General features: G+C 36.5%; 1 protein-coding gene across 3 annotated transcripts in view; it reads left to right on the top strand.

Moving 5' to 3' along the window:
* hipk2 (homeodomain interacting protein kinase 2) overlaps window positions 1-13,769 on the top strand; it is an 82,988-nt gene that overhangs the window by 13,728 nt on the left and 55,491 nt on the right. For 2 of the 3 annotated variants that reach the window (XM_026230733.1, XM_026230731.1), the window contains exon 2: window positions 10,491-11,631. In XM_026230733.1, the coding sequence (XP_026086518.1) occupies window positions 10,491-11,631 (1,141 nt within the window). Of the gene's footprint in view, window positions 1-10,120; window positions 10,348-10,490; window positions 11,632-13,769 lie in introns of those variants that run through there. The other variant, XM_026230732.1, reaches the window with a different exon arrangement.

Raw genomic sequence — 13,769 nt, 5'->3', positions numbered from 1 at the left:
TTAATGCTCTCGAAGTGGAGACAGAGTTAGGCAGCTGGTCCTGAAGCATTAAAGTGGCTGTACTGTGAGCTCTTTATGACACTTAACAAAGGGCATTATTTTGAGTCTTCATTATTATGGTTGTACTATCGTTGATTATTATATTTTTATACTATTTGTTCTATATTATTATAACTATATTATTATTATTATTATTATCATTATATATGTACTTATTTGTAATTACATTTATTGTATTTTTAAAATATTTATTATTATTGGTTATTTATTATGTATAATGTTTTTACAAACTGTTATGTCTCTGACAGTGGTTAGTAGTAGTATTTAAGCGGTAGTTTTTATTTTGTTTTGTTGATATAGTTTTATTTTTAATATTATTTTATTTTTGTTTTTACCAACTGATGAAGCTGACTGTTTACTTTTATTACTATCAAAAGTGGTAGTATTAATGCTGTTTTTTTAATTTATTATTCTATTTTTATTCTTATTAATATTTTTTCTAACTGTTATGTTTTACTGAATTTGGTAGTAGTAGTAGTAGTAGTAGTATTGATATTTTTTTATCTATTATTAACATTTTATTATATTTATTTATAATTTTATTTATTATATTTTTTAACTATTTTGTTTAGCATACTATTGGTAATAGTAGTTACTGACTAAATTATATTCTACATCTATGGATTAAACTTGTTCTAAGTCAAGTCACCTTTATTTATATAGTGCTTCAAACAAAAAGGATTGCGTCAAAGCAGCTGAACATCATTCATTAGGAAAACAGAGTCTCAATAATGCAAAATGACAGTTAAAGGCAGTTCATCATTGAATTCAGTGATGTCATCTCTGTTCAGTTTAAATAGTCTCTGTGCATTTATTTGCAATAAAGTCAACGATATCGCTGTAGATGAAGTGACCCAAACTAAGCAAGCCAGAGGCGACAGCGACAAGGAACCGAAACTCCATCGGTGACAGAATGGAGAAAAAAACCTTGGGAGAAACCAGGCTCAGTTGGGGGGCCAGTTCTCCTCTGACCAGACCAAACCAGTAGTTCAATTCCAGGCTGCAGCAAACTCAGACTGTAAAGAAGAATCATCTGTTTCCTGTGGTCTTATCCTGGTGGTCGTCTAAGACAAGGTCTTTACAGGGGATCTGTATCTGGGGCTCTTGTCCCGGTCTTTGGTCTTGTCCTGGTCCTGGTCTTGTCCTGGCCGCTGTCTTTCAGGGCTATAGAGGTCCTTAGGTGCTGAAACACCATCTGGTCTGGATATATACTGGATCCGGGTGGAATAGATCTTTAACAAAAGAACTATTCAAATCATAAGGGTTCCCTGAACACACTTGGTAAACGCAGTTATCTCACACACTCACATGACGCTCTCTTCATATGTCATCTATAGCCCCTTCTAAACATATGGCTTCCTCTATTCTCACACATGGTCTTGATAAGCAGTCACTAACAGGCTGGTTGAAGAGATCAGAAAGCCTGTGTATGACAGTGTGTGTTGTTTGTCTTTCTCTGAGGACGTAAGAACATGTCAATGGCTTTAGTTGCTCTCAGCCTCAGCTGCTCAGTCCGCTCTGCTCACTAACACCTCACTAAATATCACACAAGCACCCCACTAATGGGTCACGTTAGGGCAGACTATGCACATGTGTGGCCAGGATACCGCTTCATTCTGTGCCATCTCATCCAAAGGGATCTCTATGGAAGCTTGCATCCACCACAGGATAAAAAAAAAATTGCAAATGCGACTTTTTGTCTAGAAATTCTGAGTTTATATATCTCAGAATTCAGAGTTTTGAATAAAGAGAATTTTCAAAGTTTGAATATGTCCTACAATTCTTAGCTTAAATTTAGCATTACAGAGTTTATATCTTGCAATTCTGTCAAAAAAAAGTTAGAATTGGAAAAACTGAATTACGAGATAAGGAAAAATTGCAGCATAGAAAGGAGAAAGAATTGTGAGAAAGAGTTTATATTTGAATTTTGAGTTTGTTTCGCAATTCAAACTTTTTTTTTTCTCAGAATTGTGGGATTTAAACTCAGATTTGTGAGATGGGAGTTTAGGATTGTAAGAAAACAAACTGTTTAATTGTGATTTTTTTTTTTTATTGTTATTATTATTATTTTTTACCTTTTATAGTCTTAATTGTGAGAGAGTCAGAATTCTGAGTTTAAATCTTGCAAGTCAGAATTGGCAGAGGAAAAGTCACAATTATTATTATTATTATTAGTTTTTTTATGTATTCCATGGGAGAAACAGTCTTCCATAGATGACTTTTGAAACTCTACTGGAGACATATCTCAGTTAAAATCTTGGAAGCATAAAATGGCAAAAAGTCTCAAGTTGCTTTCAGTTTAGTGTCAGTGCTGTCTTTGAGAGATCAGAATTTCAGAAATCTGATTTTGTTTCCAAATGGTTGGGTTTTTGTCAGGTGTAAGTGAGCAGCACCCGTTCGCATGCACACATGCATGTGATTCACGATCACCGTGATAACTCTAAGTGGTAATGCTTTATTTATGTTGTGTTCGTGTGCGTCTGTAGCTGCCTCTCTGTTTCGTTACATATATAGGTTTGGATGTGATTGCTAAATGAGGGCTGGGTGGTCAGTATCCTGCAGCATCTTCTGTTTGTGTGAGTGTCTCTCTGTCTCTGGCTCTCTCTGGAGGTCTTGTGGTTTGAGGAGACCAGTGAGCTCCACATGCACACCAGTGAACACATCCAGGCTGAAATAAACAGTCTAAGAAATGCTGCTGTGAGCCGTGCATCTTGTTTCCTGCTGGCACTCTTCCTATCTTCACGCACTGCACGAAATGTGTGCTCCCAGCCTCTCCGAGCTCTCTAAAGTGCGCTGGCCCTGCTCTGCTCTACCGTGCCATGAATAGAGACAATAGCCAGAGGTTTCCTGCTCTCCCTCTCTGTGAAACTACATTTTTATTAGATGAGGCTGAGAGAGAAGGGGGTGGATGCTAGTTTGATTTGGGGGTAAGGAGATATTTTTATTTATTTATTATTTATATGTTATTTAATTTGTTTTAATTAATAATGAATTACTTTAATTCATTCATTTTATTAATATAAATTTGTATACAGTTTATTTTTAAATTAATACTAAATTATGATTAATAAAAATTACATTCATATTTAAATTAAATGATTAACAATTATATTATAAAAAAATAATAATAACTTAAAATTCAATAGTTAATTTTAATTGAATATTCATTTACTGAAATCCAGATATTTCTTGTCTTGTAACTTGTCATTACATTAAAACTTTTTTAATTGATGTTTAATTTTTTTTTTATTAATGCAATTAACAGAAATGTGTGTATATATATATATATATATATATATATATATATATATATATATATATATATATATATATATATATATATATATACTTAAGTTAATTTTAACACTTCAACTTATTTTAATTCAGTCCATAATTTGTCAGTTTAATTTGAGAAAATATTTCACATACTGAAATGAAAATCATTTATAATAGTTTTAGTAAGAACTGGTGAAAAATAAAAATTCAGAATAGAAACCTGGGGTTGGACTCATTTGACTCGTGCAAGTAAGTTGTCACCTAACAACCGCCCATAACCCCCTAGAAACTGCATAACAAACATGCTAAAACCACTCAAAACACCCTGATAACCATTACTTACTCTTTATGTTTTGCTTTTTTTTGTATTATTTCATGCTAATGAAGGAGAGCAAAAGAAGAAGTGATGTGCAGGGGGAGGTCAGCATTGTTTGATTGCGGGAGATGGCAGAAGGGATGGAGTGCCATAATAAATGTAGGATTGGAGAGTTGGAAAAGATCAGTCCAGACCTGGTGAAACAAGATACCAGGAGAGCTAACTAATGACTAGATCTCACAGAGTGGCAGGTAGTAAAGAATTTGAAAGGACGAAACAATATACATGTTTTTATTTTATTTTTTGAAGGGACACAAGGAATGGGGAAAATCGCATTGGTTTCCTTGTGCTTCCTCCCCCCTGATGGTACGCTACAGTGGGCATCGCTCGGAGCCACGGGGGATAATGCTTTGTCTAGACAAGCGGAGGTCAATTCATTAACCACTGAATTCTTCCCTGGACAATTTTTCCAAATGCCTCTGTCTTGGATCACATAGAGGAGACAAAGCAAACCTATGTAGGACACGGTCCTTTGTTTGCTTTTAACCCTTTAGATATATAGCCAGATATATAAGTATTATAAATCTTTTTTTCCACTTCATATTTCCTTGTACTTTCTCCATATGAGAGTAAACATGCTTAAAGTTTGGACTGATGCCTGTATTTAAACTCCTCATTCCTCATCCTCATTCTTTAAAAAAAGTAGATAAACTAACAAAATGGAGTAACAGTTCATCCTGTAATAGACTGAACATTAGCATTTCAACATGTTGCTTGTCTAAGGGCAGATGAATAGCTCTTTGGTATGCTCTGTGGCAGTGCATTAAACCGACCCGCTCTGTAAGAGGTATGCTGAAAGCTGGCTGGCACTTTGAAAAGCATTCCAGCATTGTAAATATGAAACAATGGAGCAGACTGGTTGCATTCTCTCTGCAGAGTTCAGAAATTCAAGTAAACGTCACCCGTTGAGTTTGTGTCAGGTTTTTCTATGATATCAGAACATAAACCTCGTTCTCGGGGTGGTAGTAGACTGTAGGCTGTAAACGCTTGGACCGCTCTCTCACAGTGAACAGCTGCAGAGTTCCTGAGGTTGAATGGGAATGAATGCATTTTTGTTTGAAGATAACATTCTGACTAGGGATGTCAACGATTAATCGATGATCGATTAATTGTCGATAAGAGATGCAATCGATTAAGGCTGTCGATGGTCGGTTAACCCATTCAATGTTGGGCTGCGTGCGGCTCGTGCGCACTCAACACGTGCGAGCGGCTGTGAGTGACGGTGACGATATATAAAAGCATCATCATTCATTCACAATGTACAAATTAAGCTTTTAATGTGATTTAAACTTTAAAGTACATTAAAATAGAAACAACATAAAAGTTCTTCAACATTAAATGCAATAGAAATGTAGTTACTAATCATTTCATCAGATAACTGTTTTATATCGTGCACTTTGCAGGGCTGCGGGACACAGTGACAGGACAGGTAGTCTATTCATTCCTACAACTTGTTAATTCATTCCTACGAATTATTATTGTGGCAATTGTCCATGTTTCATTAATTTTGTTCCCTAAATAACCCATGATTTAAGTGAAATAAGGGAACAAATTAATAAATCGAACGAATTCTTAATTCATGAAATCTTTAATTTCCCTTCCCATGTTTACCACAGTAAGAGATGCGAAAACAGTTATTAAAAGCGAAAGATAATAAAATAAACCTGGGAAATTAGAGGGTTAGACTATGAAGATTTAGGAAAAGAAACAATGCCTAAATATACTGAATTTGTGGAAATTCGTGACCAACCGGCAAACCAGAACAAGCCGCGTAAATGAAGACTATGGGGTCCAAAAGCATGGTCGCGATCTAACATTTTCCAGTTAACCTATTATTCCTCTAATAAAAAAAGCTTTTATACCACACTTGTCATAATCAGATCTTATAATTTCTAAATAAATAATTGCTGGATTCAAAACAGCGATTAATAGGCGCTGTGACCGACACATTCCTGGAGCATTCACTGCTGTCACTAAACGGTGACGCCGAGCATCGTTCACAAGTTTCTGCATGGACCTGACTAGGGCCCTGGGACAAAATGGGATGCTTTAAGGAAAATTTATAGCCTACTAAGTAATAGGCCCAACATAAAAATAACAATTTGTTTTCATGTTTTTTTTTTTAATTTTTATTTTTAAATAGGCTATGCGAAATATATCCGACTTAAATAATTAAGATTAACGGATTTAAAACAGAAGTGTGGGCGCTCCATAAGTTCACAAAAAAAAAAAAAAAAAAAAAAAAAAAAAGGATGACAACGCATTCTGTTTGTTTGCTTTATTTTACAAGAGCACAAATCTTCTGTCTTTATTGTGAGTGTGCACAAATGAAAGTAAACACTTTTGCGGAAATATAGCTATATATATTTTTAATGTCTCAGCTGTTTCGATCGCCCCGGAGCCTGCTGCACACGTATATTCTAGCGATTCAAACTTACATCGCAGTCTGTTCATTATCAAAATAAAATAGTCAACTAAACATTAAAAGGTTACATTGGTCAGTTTAAATAGACCGTGGTATACCGGTCTACTCTGCTGTTATGCCAAGGACGTTTTTGCTCATATGAAGAGGATCATCTTTTCCGTCTATATGCGAATGCGTGTTAAGTACAAGCCTAGTTTACATTATAAATAATAGTTTAACATTCAAATACATTGCGAATATGGAAACATTTCGATTTTCGATTTTATTTCTCCAAATAAATCTAGCCAAAGCCGCGCTCGCTCATCCTCGTCTGCACGCATGCACTATCACGATCTAATGCGCTGTATGCTGGATTTTTAAAAATCTGACATTTTCTAGGACAGAATCCAGCAGGATCAAATTAATGTGAGCAACAGTGTTTTGGTGCATCAGCGCCGATGTAGTTCACTTAATGTGCAGCGCAGTCACACGCGCTCCACATTTCGGATAATTTTATTTTAAATACAATAATGTCAGTTGAAAACATTGCAATTGTGCTTTAAAATACAACAACGAGAACCACAAAACCATTTAAAGAGGCGCCTTCAGCGTTCTCCGTGCGGGATTGGAAACTGTCAACAAAGTAAAATGACCTCAAAAGTATGGCGCGCTCTCTTCATTTTATCAAATGGTCATAATCGCATCTATTCATTTTATAATCCTGCTACTAGCATTTTATTCAGACTAAAACCTCTTTAATTCAAGTGAGAATTCGCGTTTTGTGTGTGTGTGTGTGTGGCTTTTGCACATCCTGTCATACCGCTGACTGCGTGCCTACAATAGACGCATTTTGCAGTATTATGGTTAACGATTAATCGATTAATTGATCGTTAATTTAAACGACGATCGATCATGGAAATAATCGAAATTTGACATCCCTAATTCTGACCATTTGAACTCTCATTAAATTGAATTACAGCAGAGTGAGTTTGGTTAACAGCATGTATCGGTTCATAACAGGATTGTGCAAAATTCAGAACTGAAGAATTGGCTCCCTTTCAGTTATTGAAAATAAACTAAATGCAAACTAATATTTTTTATGTTTGTTTGTCTGTCATTTGATCTATCTGTCCTTCTGTCTATCATTCTATTGTTCTTTCTATCATTCTGTCAATAATAATAGTTGTCTTCCATTCTGTTGTTCCATCTATAATTCTTTTCTTTTGTTGTGTTCAATCCATTGCCATTTCTATTCTATTCTATTGGCTTTTTTTATGGAACTTTCAAATAAGGTTTTGTTAAGTCAACATTCAAGGTCTATCTTGACAAATTTAGTATTTCCATTCATTTGAATTCATTCTGCATCCTGTTTGCAACCAAAATTAAAAAGCGGGAATTAAGTTGGAACTTAAACACTTTATTTCTGAATGGCACACAGCCCTGATTCAAAGTCAAGTTAGGACATAAACGTCCAGTTTTTGCAATGTGACGTGTTCAGAATTTCATATGGTGAGACTTTAAGGCACTCGATAAAACCGGATTGGATTAAAACCTCAAAAACAAAGAAAATGGAGCCGTGATGAGTTCAATAGAGGAGTTGTTGCACAGTGGTAATCTGAACATGTTAGCTGCCCGCCAGACTAGATTACCACTCATATCTGACACAAAGAATTCCAGGGATGGATTTATTACTTAGGCTCTGACAAACACACACAGAGCCACTGACCATGTGCAAATTATTTTTAGCACAAAGACCTGGCAAAGAAAAGTGTAATCCAAGGAGTGACATCTGGCCTAGTACTTTATGGGATTACCATAGGGGCCTTGCACTTAATAGCATTAGTGGATGTTCCTCATTACTTGCTCCTTCAACAAATGACCAGAACGGTCCCATTTCAATTTGAATTACAAAGTTAATATACTGTATATCATCTTGGATATTGGTTTTGTGGTGAACAGATTATGCATTTGGTATATTCAATATAAATGATATATTAAAAGCAAAGATTATTGGATCTGCAGTGCAAGCTGTTGTGGTCAAAGGTTTGATGAATAATGCATATGTACGGTAATATAGGTTAGAGGGGATTTATGGTATGGATTTTATTGGAAATACAGTGTATATGCAGGATGGATTGAATCAGCATCTTTAAATGCGTAATCAACTTTTAAAGCCCAAGAATCCCTGGACTTTAAAGCTAAAGTCGGATGACTACTGAAATTATTCATTAGTGTTGTCAAATGTAAGATGTAGAGGAGTTTGAAAAGTGAAAGGAAATGGAGAAGCAGGAAGGTCATTTTGAAACCTTAACTATCAGGAGTCATAACAATGATGAAGTGTTCATGTAAAGTTTCCTCTGTATGTTTCCTGTCTTGGGAATTTTGTTGCGTCAAGGAATTCCTCAAACTAAACGAGATTCATTATCTGTTTGTAAGATGAGACCACAAAGGAAAAAAGTAATTATTCTAATAGAGATTTATTTTGTATGGAAGGCATCATAGGAGATCCATTGTATGTTTAATATCCTTGGTGGAGAGGGATAGAGATTGTTCTAGAAGGATCTGGTTGTGCTGTCAAGTTAGACGATTAGTGAAAAATGTTTCTGTCCCTCATGCCATTCCAAACCTATTTGCTGTTATTTTTTTCCATGGAACATAATATTTTTTACAGTGACAGTTTAGAGTAAACACGGTGGTCCAAAAAGGTCAAACAGCACCATAAAAGTATAATAAAAGTAGTCCATATGAGCCTTCTGAAGCCATATGTAGCTCTGTGAAAGGAACCGTTTGAAATTTTAAAGGGATAGTTCACCCTAAAAATGAGCATTTTGTCAGTTTACTCACGCTTGTCCAAAACAACATTAGACCCCTTTGACTTTTATTGAATGAACAGGAAACACTTTAAAAAAAAAAAATCATACACTTTGTAAGAGGGTAAACGATGTAACTGTCTCTTTAAGTTGTTATTTGCAGAAGATCTGCCCCTTTATTATTGCTAACAAATCTACTTTTATGATGCTTTTTTTGTCCCTTTTGGAGACTGACAGACATATTTACAATAAACTATGTGAAGATTCGTCAAAATTATGTTTTTGTTTTAAACTATAATATACACTAATATGACATTCGGTAGAATTACAATTTTATATAGTACGACTAGAATAGTACTTGAATCTTCAGGATTAAGAGAGAATGTGAGAACATGTCGAAGGTTTTATAAGACACTGCATGTATATTTGTGTCCCGGAGATCACAAAGAATCTTATATTCATATTGCAGGCAGATTATCATAATTGAGACATTCTGCCACAGGAATGCAATAAAAAGAATTGTGCATTACAGTAGCAGTTTAGGGTTGAACTGATATGCATGTGTGGCGAAAAACGCACACTGAAGGATCCTTTTAATTTTCTAGCACGCTAATTCAGGCCACTTTGGAGAATCTGTAAATAGTGCATTACAGCGTGCTGTGCATGTAATCCTCTCAGTACTGCAATCATTATTTTAGCACTACAAACAGTGCCTTTCGTGAGGGCTATTTCTGGACCGTTGTTTGCTTGTAGAACTGTTGTCTTTTCTGAAGAGATATCCCAGAAGCTCAAATCCCTCTCAGTTCTGCTTGTTGTTTTGTTTTGAGGATCTGATGTTGAGATGTTATTCAGATGTTTCAGGTTCAAGAACTTCTTTCTATTTCTAATGCCTCTTGAAAAGTGATGTGCATCTCCCTGAAGTAAACGTTGCAATGTGTTGCATGCATGGGCTACTTTTTTTTTTCTTTTAGGAAATTGCAATCATTCCTTGAGACTCACGCAAATGACCCTGGGTTTGACGTGGACTCTGCCTTTTTGGTGGTCCTTACATGGCCCATTGTTTTTACAGAAAGTAAAAGAATCTGTATTTTTAGTGTTGCGTTATGGGCCAATACACTTCAGATTTGCACTGTATATACAGTGGATAGTGGTTGTTTTTTTTTTTGTTTGTTTTTTTCTAAATGAAATGGAAATTTGTCAAGGGTTTGCTAGATTTGCAACAGGAGCAGTCAAGCCATGAACTTTATCGGGAAAATACACACATCAAAGTTTTTGTCCTCACCACGTGGATTCAGTTTATGTAGAAATATTCATAAATATATATAGGGTGAAATCAGTCCAGGTGTTGCCCTTAAGCTGACTCTGTCAACCTTAGTTTCAAGTCTGAACACTACTGAGCAATCAAAGAGAAACTGTGCAAGGTATTTGTACAGCGGCTATTTTATAAGTTAGCATCTGGACTCTGACTCTATTAAACTGGCCTGCCGTGACCTGTAGGTTTTTTATTTAAAGCTTATTCTCGAGTTTCATTCCAAGTTTCACATTCCCTCTCTCTCTTGCTCAGGTATGGCCTCGCAAGTGCAAGTGTTCTCCCCTCACACTCTCCAGTCAAGTGCCTTCTTTAGCGTGAAGAAACTGAAGGTGGAGCAGAGTTGCAACTGGGATATGACCGGGTACGGCACGCACAGCAAGGTCTACAGTCAGAACAGCAAGCAGAGTGTCTCAGTCGCCCCAGTTGGCATCAACGCTGCCAGTCTCCAGGTCTCCAACACTTCCTTGTCCTACGAACAGGCCCTCCTCTTCCCTGCCGGCTCGGGGCACATCGTAGTAGCCTCGGCTACCAGCACGTCTGGGGTGGCTGGTCAACTGTTGGGGAGCACCGGTAGTAGTGGAAGCGGCAGCGGAGGCCACAACCTGACACGCCGCAGCACCGTCAGTCTGCTGGACACGTACCAGCGATGCGGGCTTAAGCGCAAAAGCGAGGAGCTGGACAACAACAACGGGAGTGGAAGCAGCGTGCACTTGGTCGAGGAGCAGCAACTGCCTGCACCCATGATCCAGAACAACGCGCAAAGCGGGGCCACCGTCGCAACGGCGACTGCCTCCACGACGGCGACGTCCAAGAACAGTGGAGCCAACAGCGAGGGCGACTACCAGCTCTTGCAGCACGAGGTGCTTTGCTCCTTGACCAACACCTACGAGGTGCTGGAGTTCTTGGGTCGAGGGACGTTCGGGCAGGTGGTGAAGTGCTGGAAACGCGGCACCAGCGAGATCGTGGCCATCAAGATCCTCAAGAACCACCCTTCGTACGCAAGGCAGGGCCAGATCGAAGTGAGCATACTGGCGCGGCTGAGCACGGAGAGCGCGGACGACTACAACTTTGTTCGAGCATACGAGTGCTTCCAGCACAAGAACCACACGTGCCTGGTCTTCGAGATGTTGGAGCAGAACCTGTACGACTTCCTCAAGCAGAACAAGTTCAGCCCGTTGCCGCTCAAGTACATCCGACCCATCCTGCAGCAGGTGGCCACTGCCCTCATGAAGCTCAAGAGCCTCGGACTGATCCACGCCGACTTGAAACCTGAGAACATCATGCTTGTGGACCCAGCACGCCAACCCTACAGGGTCAAGGTCATCGACTTCGGCTCCGCTAGTCACGTCTCCAAAGCGGTGTGTTCTACCTACCTGCAGTCCAGATACTATAGGTAAGGCGTTAATGTTTCATTGCCATTTGTAGGAATTTCTCCTATTCAGATGTTCACTGTTAGTTTTAGAAAAGGTTGCTCTGGCTACTTTAAGATTCCTCTACTTCTTGGATCACTAACTAACTTCTCTTCATGCATGAATTGTTCTGTAGCATAAATACATTGGTGGATTAAATGCTTCTGCCATCTTGAAATTGTTTTTTAACCTGGATGACATACATGCCAAAATACTGAATACTGCTTGGGTTTTTGATTAGTCCTTTAGACTTGTTTTCCTGTAAAACACGAACAATTTCCTTGAAATGCAGCAGTACATAAGGTATTAAGACTTGTTTTGTATCTTGAATATGAGTGTATGTCGTCTTCCTTAGCTGGTTTATACTTTAAAAACACCTTTCTAAAAATATTTATTCTTAAAATACCTTATGTAGGTACACTGCCATTCAAAAGTTTGGGATCAGTAAGATTTGTAATGTTTTTTTGTTTTTTTTTTAAAGAGAAGTCTCTTTTCTCATCCTGGCTGCATTTATTTGACCAGAATATATTACAAAAACAGTAATGATGTGAAATCTTATTGTAATTTAAAATAATGGTTTTCTGTTTTTTTATATACTTTAAAATATAATTTATTCATTTGATGCAAAGCTGATTTTTCATCATCATTACTCCAGACTTCAGTGTCACATGATTCTTCAAAAATCATTCTAATATGCTGATTTATTATCAATATTTATTATTATAATATTTATTATCAGCATTTATTCAAAATAGAAATCTTTTTGGTGATAATAAAGACTTACAATGTTACAAAAGATTTACATTTTAAACAAATGCTGTTCTTTTTAACTTTATTTATCAGTTAATCCTGAAAAAAAGTATTACAGGTTCCCAAAAACAATTAAGCAACTGTTTCCATAATATATGGAATATATAATAAATCAGCCTATATTAAAATGATTTCTGAAGACTGGAGTAATGATGATGATAAAATCAGCTTTGCATTACAGAAACTTAAATTATAATTTAAAGGATATATATATATATATATATATATATATATATATATATATATATATATATATATATAATTTTTTTTTTAATGCTAGTAAAATTGTACTATATTATCGTTTTTTCTGTATTTTATTTTAAATAAATGTAGCCTTGATGAGCAGAAGAGACTTTTTTAGTACATTATAATCTTATTGATCCTGAACTTTTGAACAGCAGTGTAAATGTATATTGTTTCAACAATATTTTTTTTATATTTATGAGAAACGAGGCATACTCATTAAGAATAGGATTTTTTGCAGTTTAGGATGTTCTAACATCAACCGTGGAACATAATTTACTTGGGTATTGTTAAATAGGTAACATTTAAACCACAATTTTTTTTTCCTTGGTATCTGTATTAGTCAGAGTATCTTGTCTTGCAGTCTTCCACCATTTTTATATTTACCTTTTAAAATCTGATGACTCCTAGGGCTTTATGGGATACCAAAAAAAATAAATTAAAAATCATATTCTTAGCGAGTATTTGTGTCTTCCTTTCAAATTATCATACAAAGTATTCATACATCCTCTGCCTTTGACGTGTGGCTGTTTGAATACTGTGTAGTAGGGAAGTACACACATTCAGGTTTTTTTCTTGGTGTTTTATATGTTAAAAATCGCCAGAACTTCCTCAACATGTGCATTTAGAGGGAGTCATAAAATTCAATAGCTTACTGAGAACCTGCTTCCTTATCTTATTTAATGTGATAAAATGCATGTTGAGTTCTGCTTTGATGATTAAAATAGTCTTTTTACTGTATTTTACAACATGGTATGTCTTCATGCCGGCAGCACCTAGGAGATATTTGCAGCTGTTTTTCTCCCCAGCTTATATACTTTCCTTTTACATAAAGCAATATATTGTGCTTTTAAAAAAACAGCCTACGGAAATGCAGCATCAAATTGATTGTAAACAGGGGGTAAGTTTCATTTCGGTTCTCTTGCCTCCTCCCAACCCGAGTCCAGCGAGCTCATCGCTACTTACTATTTCCCTAGGGATGAAGATATGGGGTCACAGTCAGTTCCCCGGCAATACTTCTCTGTAATCCACACCAGAGCGCCAACATTAGAAACAGATGCCTCAATTG

This window comes from Carassius auratus, chromosome 43 (genome assembly GCF_003368295.1).
Source record: "Carassius auratus strain Wakin chromosome 43, ASM336829v1, whole genome shotgun sequence".
Lineage (NCBI taxonomy): Eukaryota > Metazoa > Chordata > Actinopteri > Cypriniformes > Cyprinidae > Carassius > Carassius auratus.
This window is presented reverse-complemented; position numbering and strand designations above follow the sequence as displayed.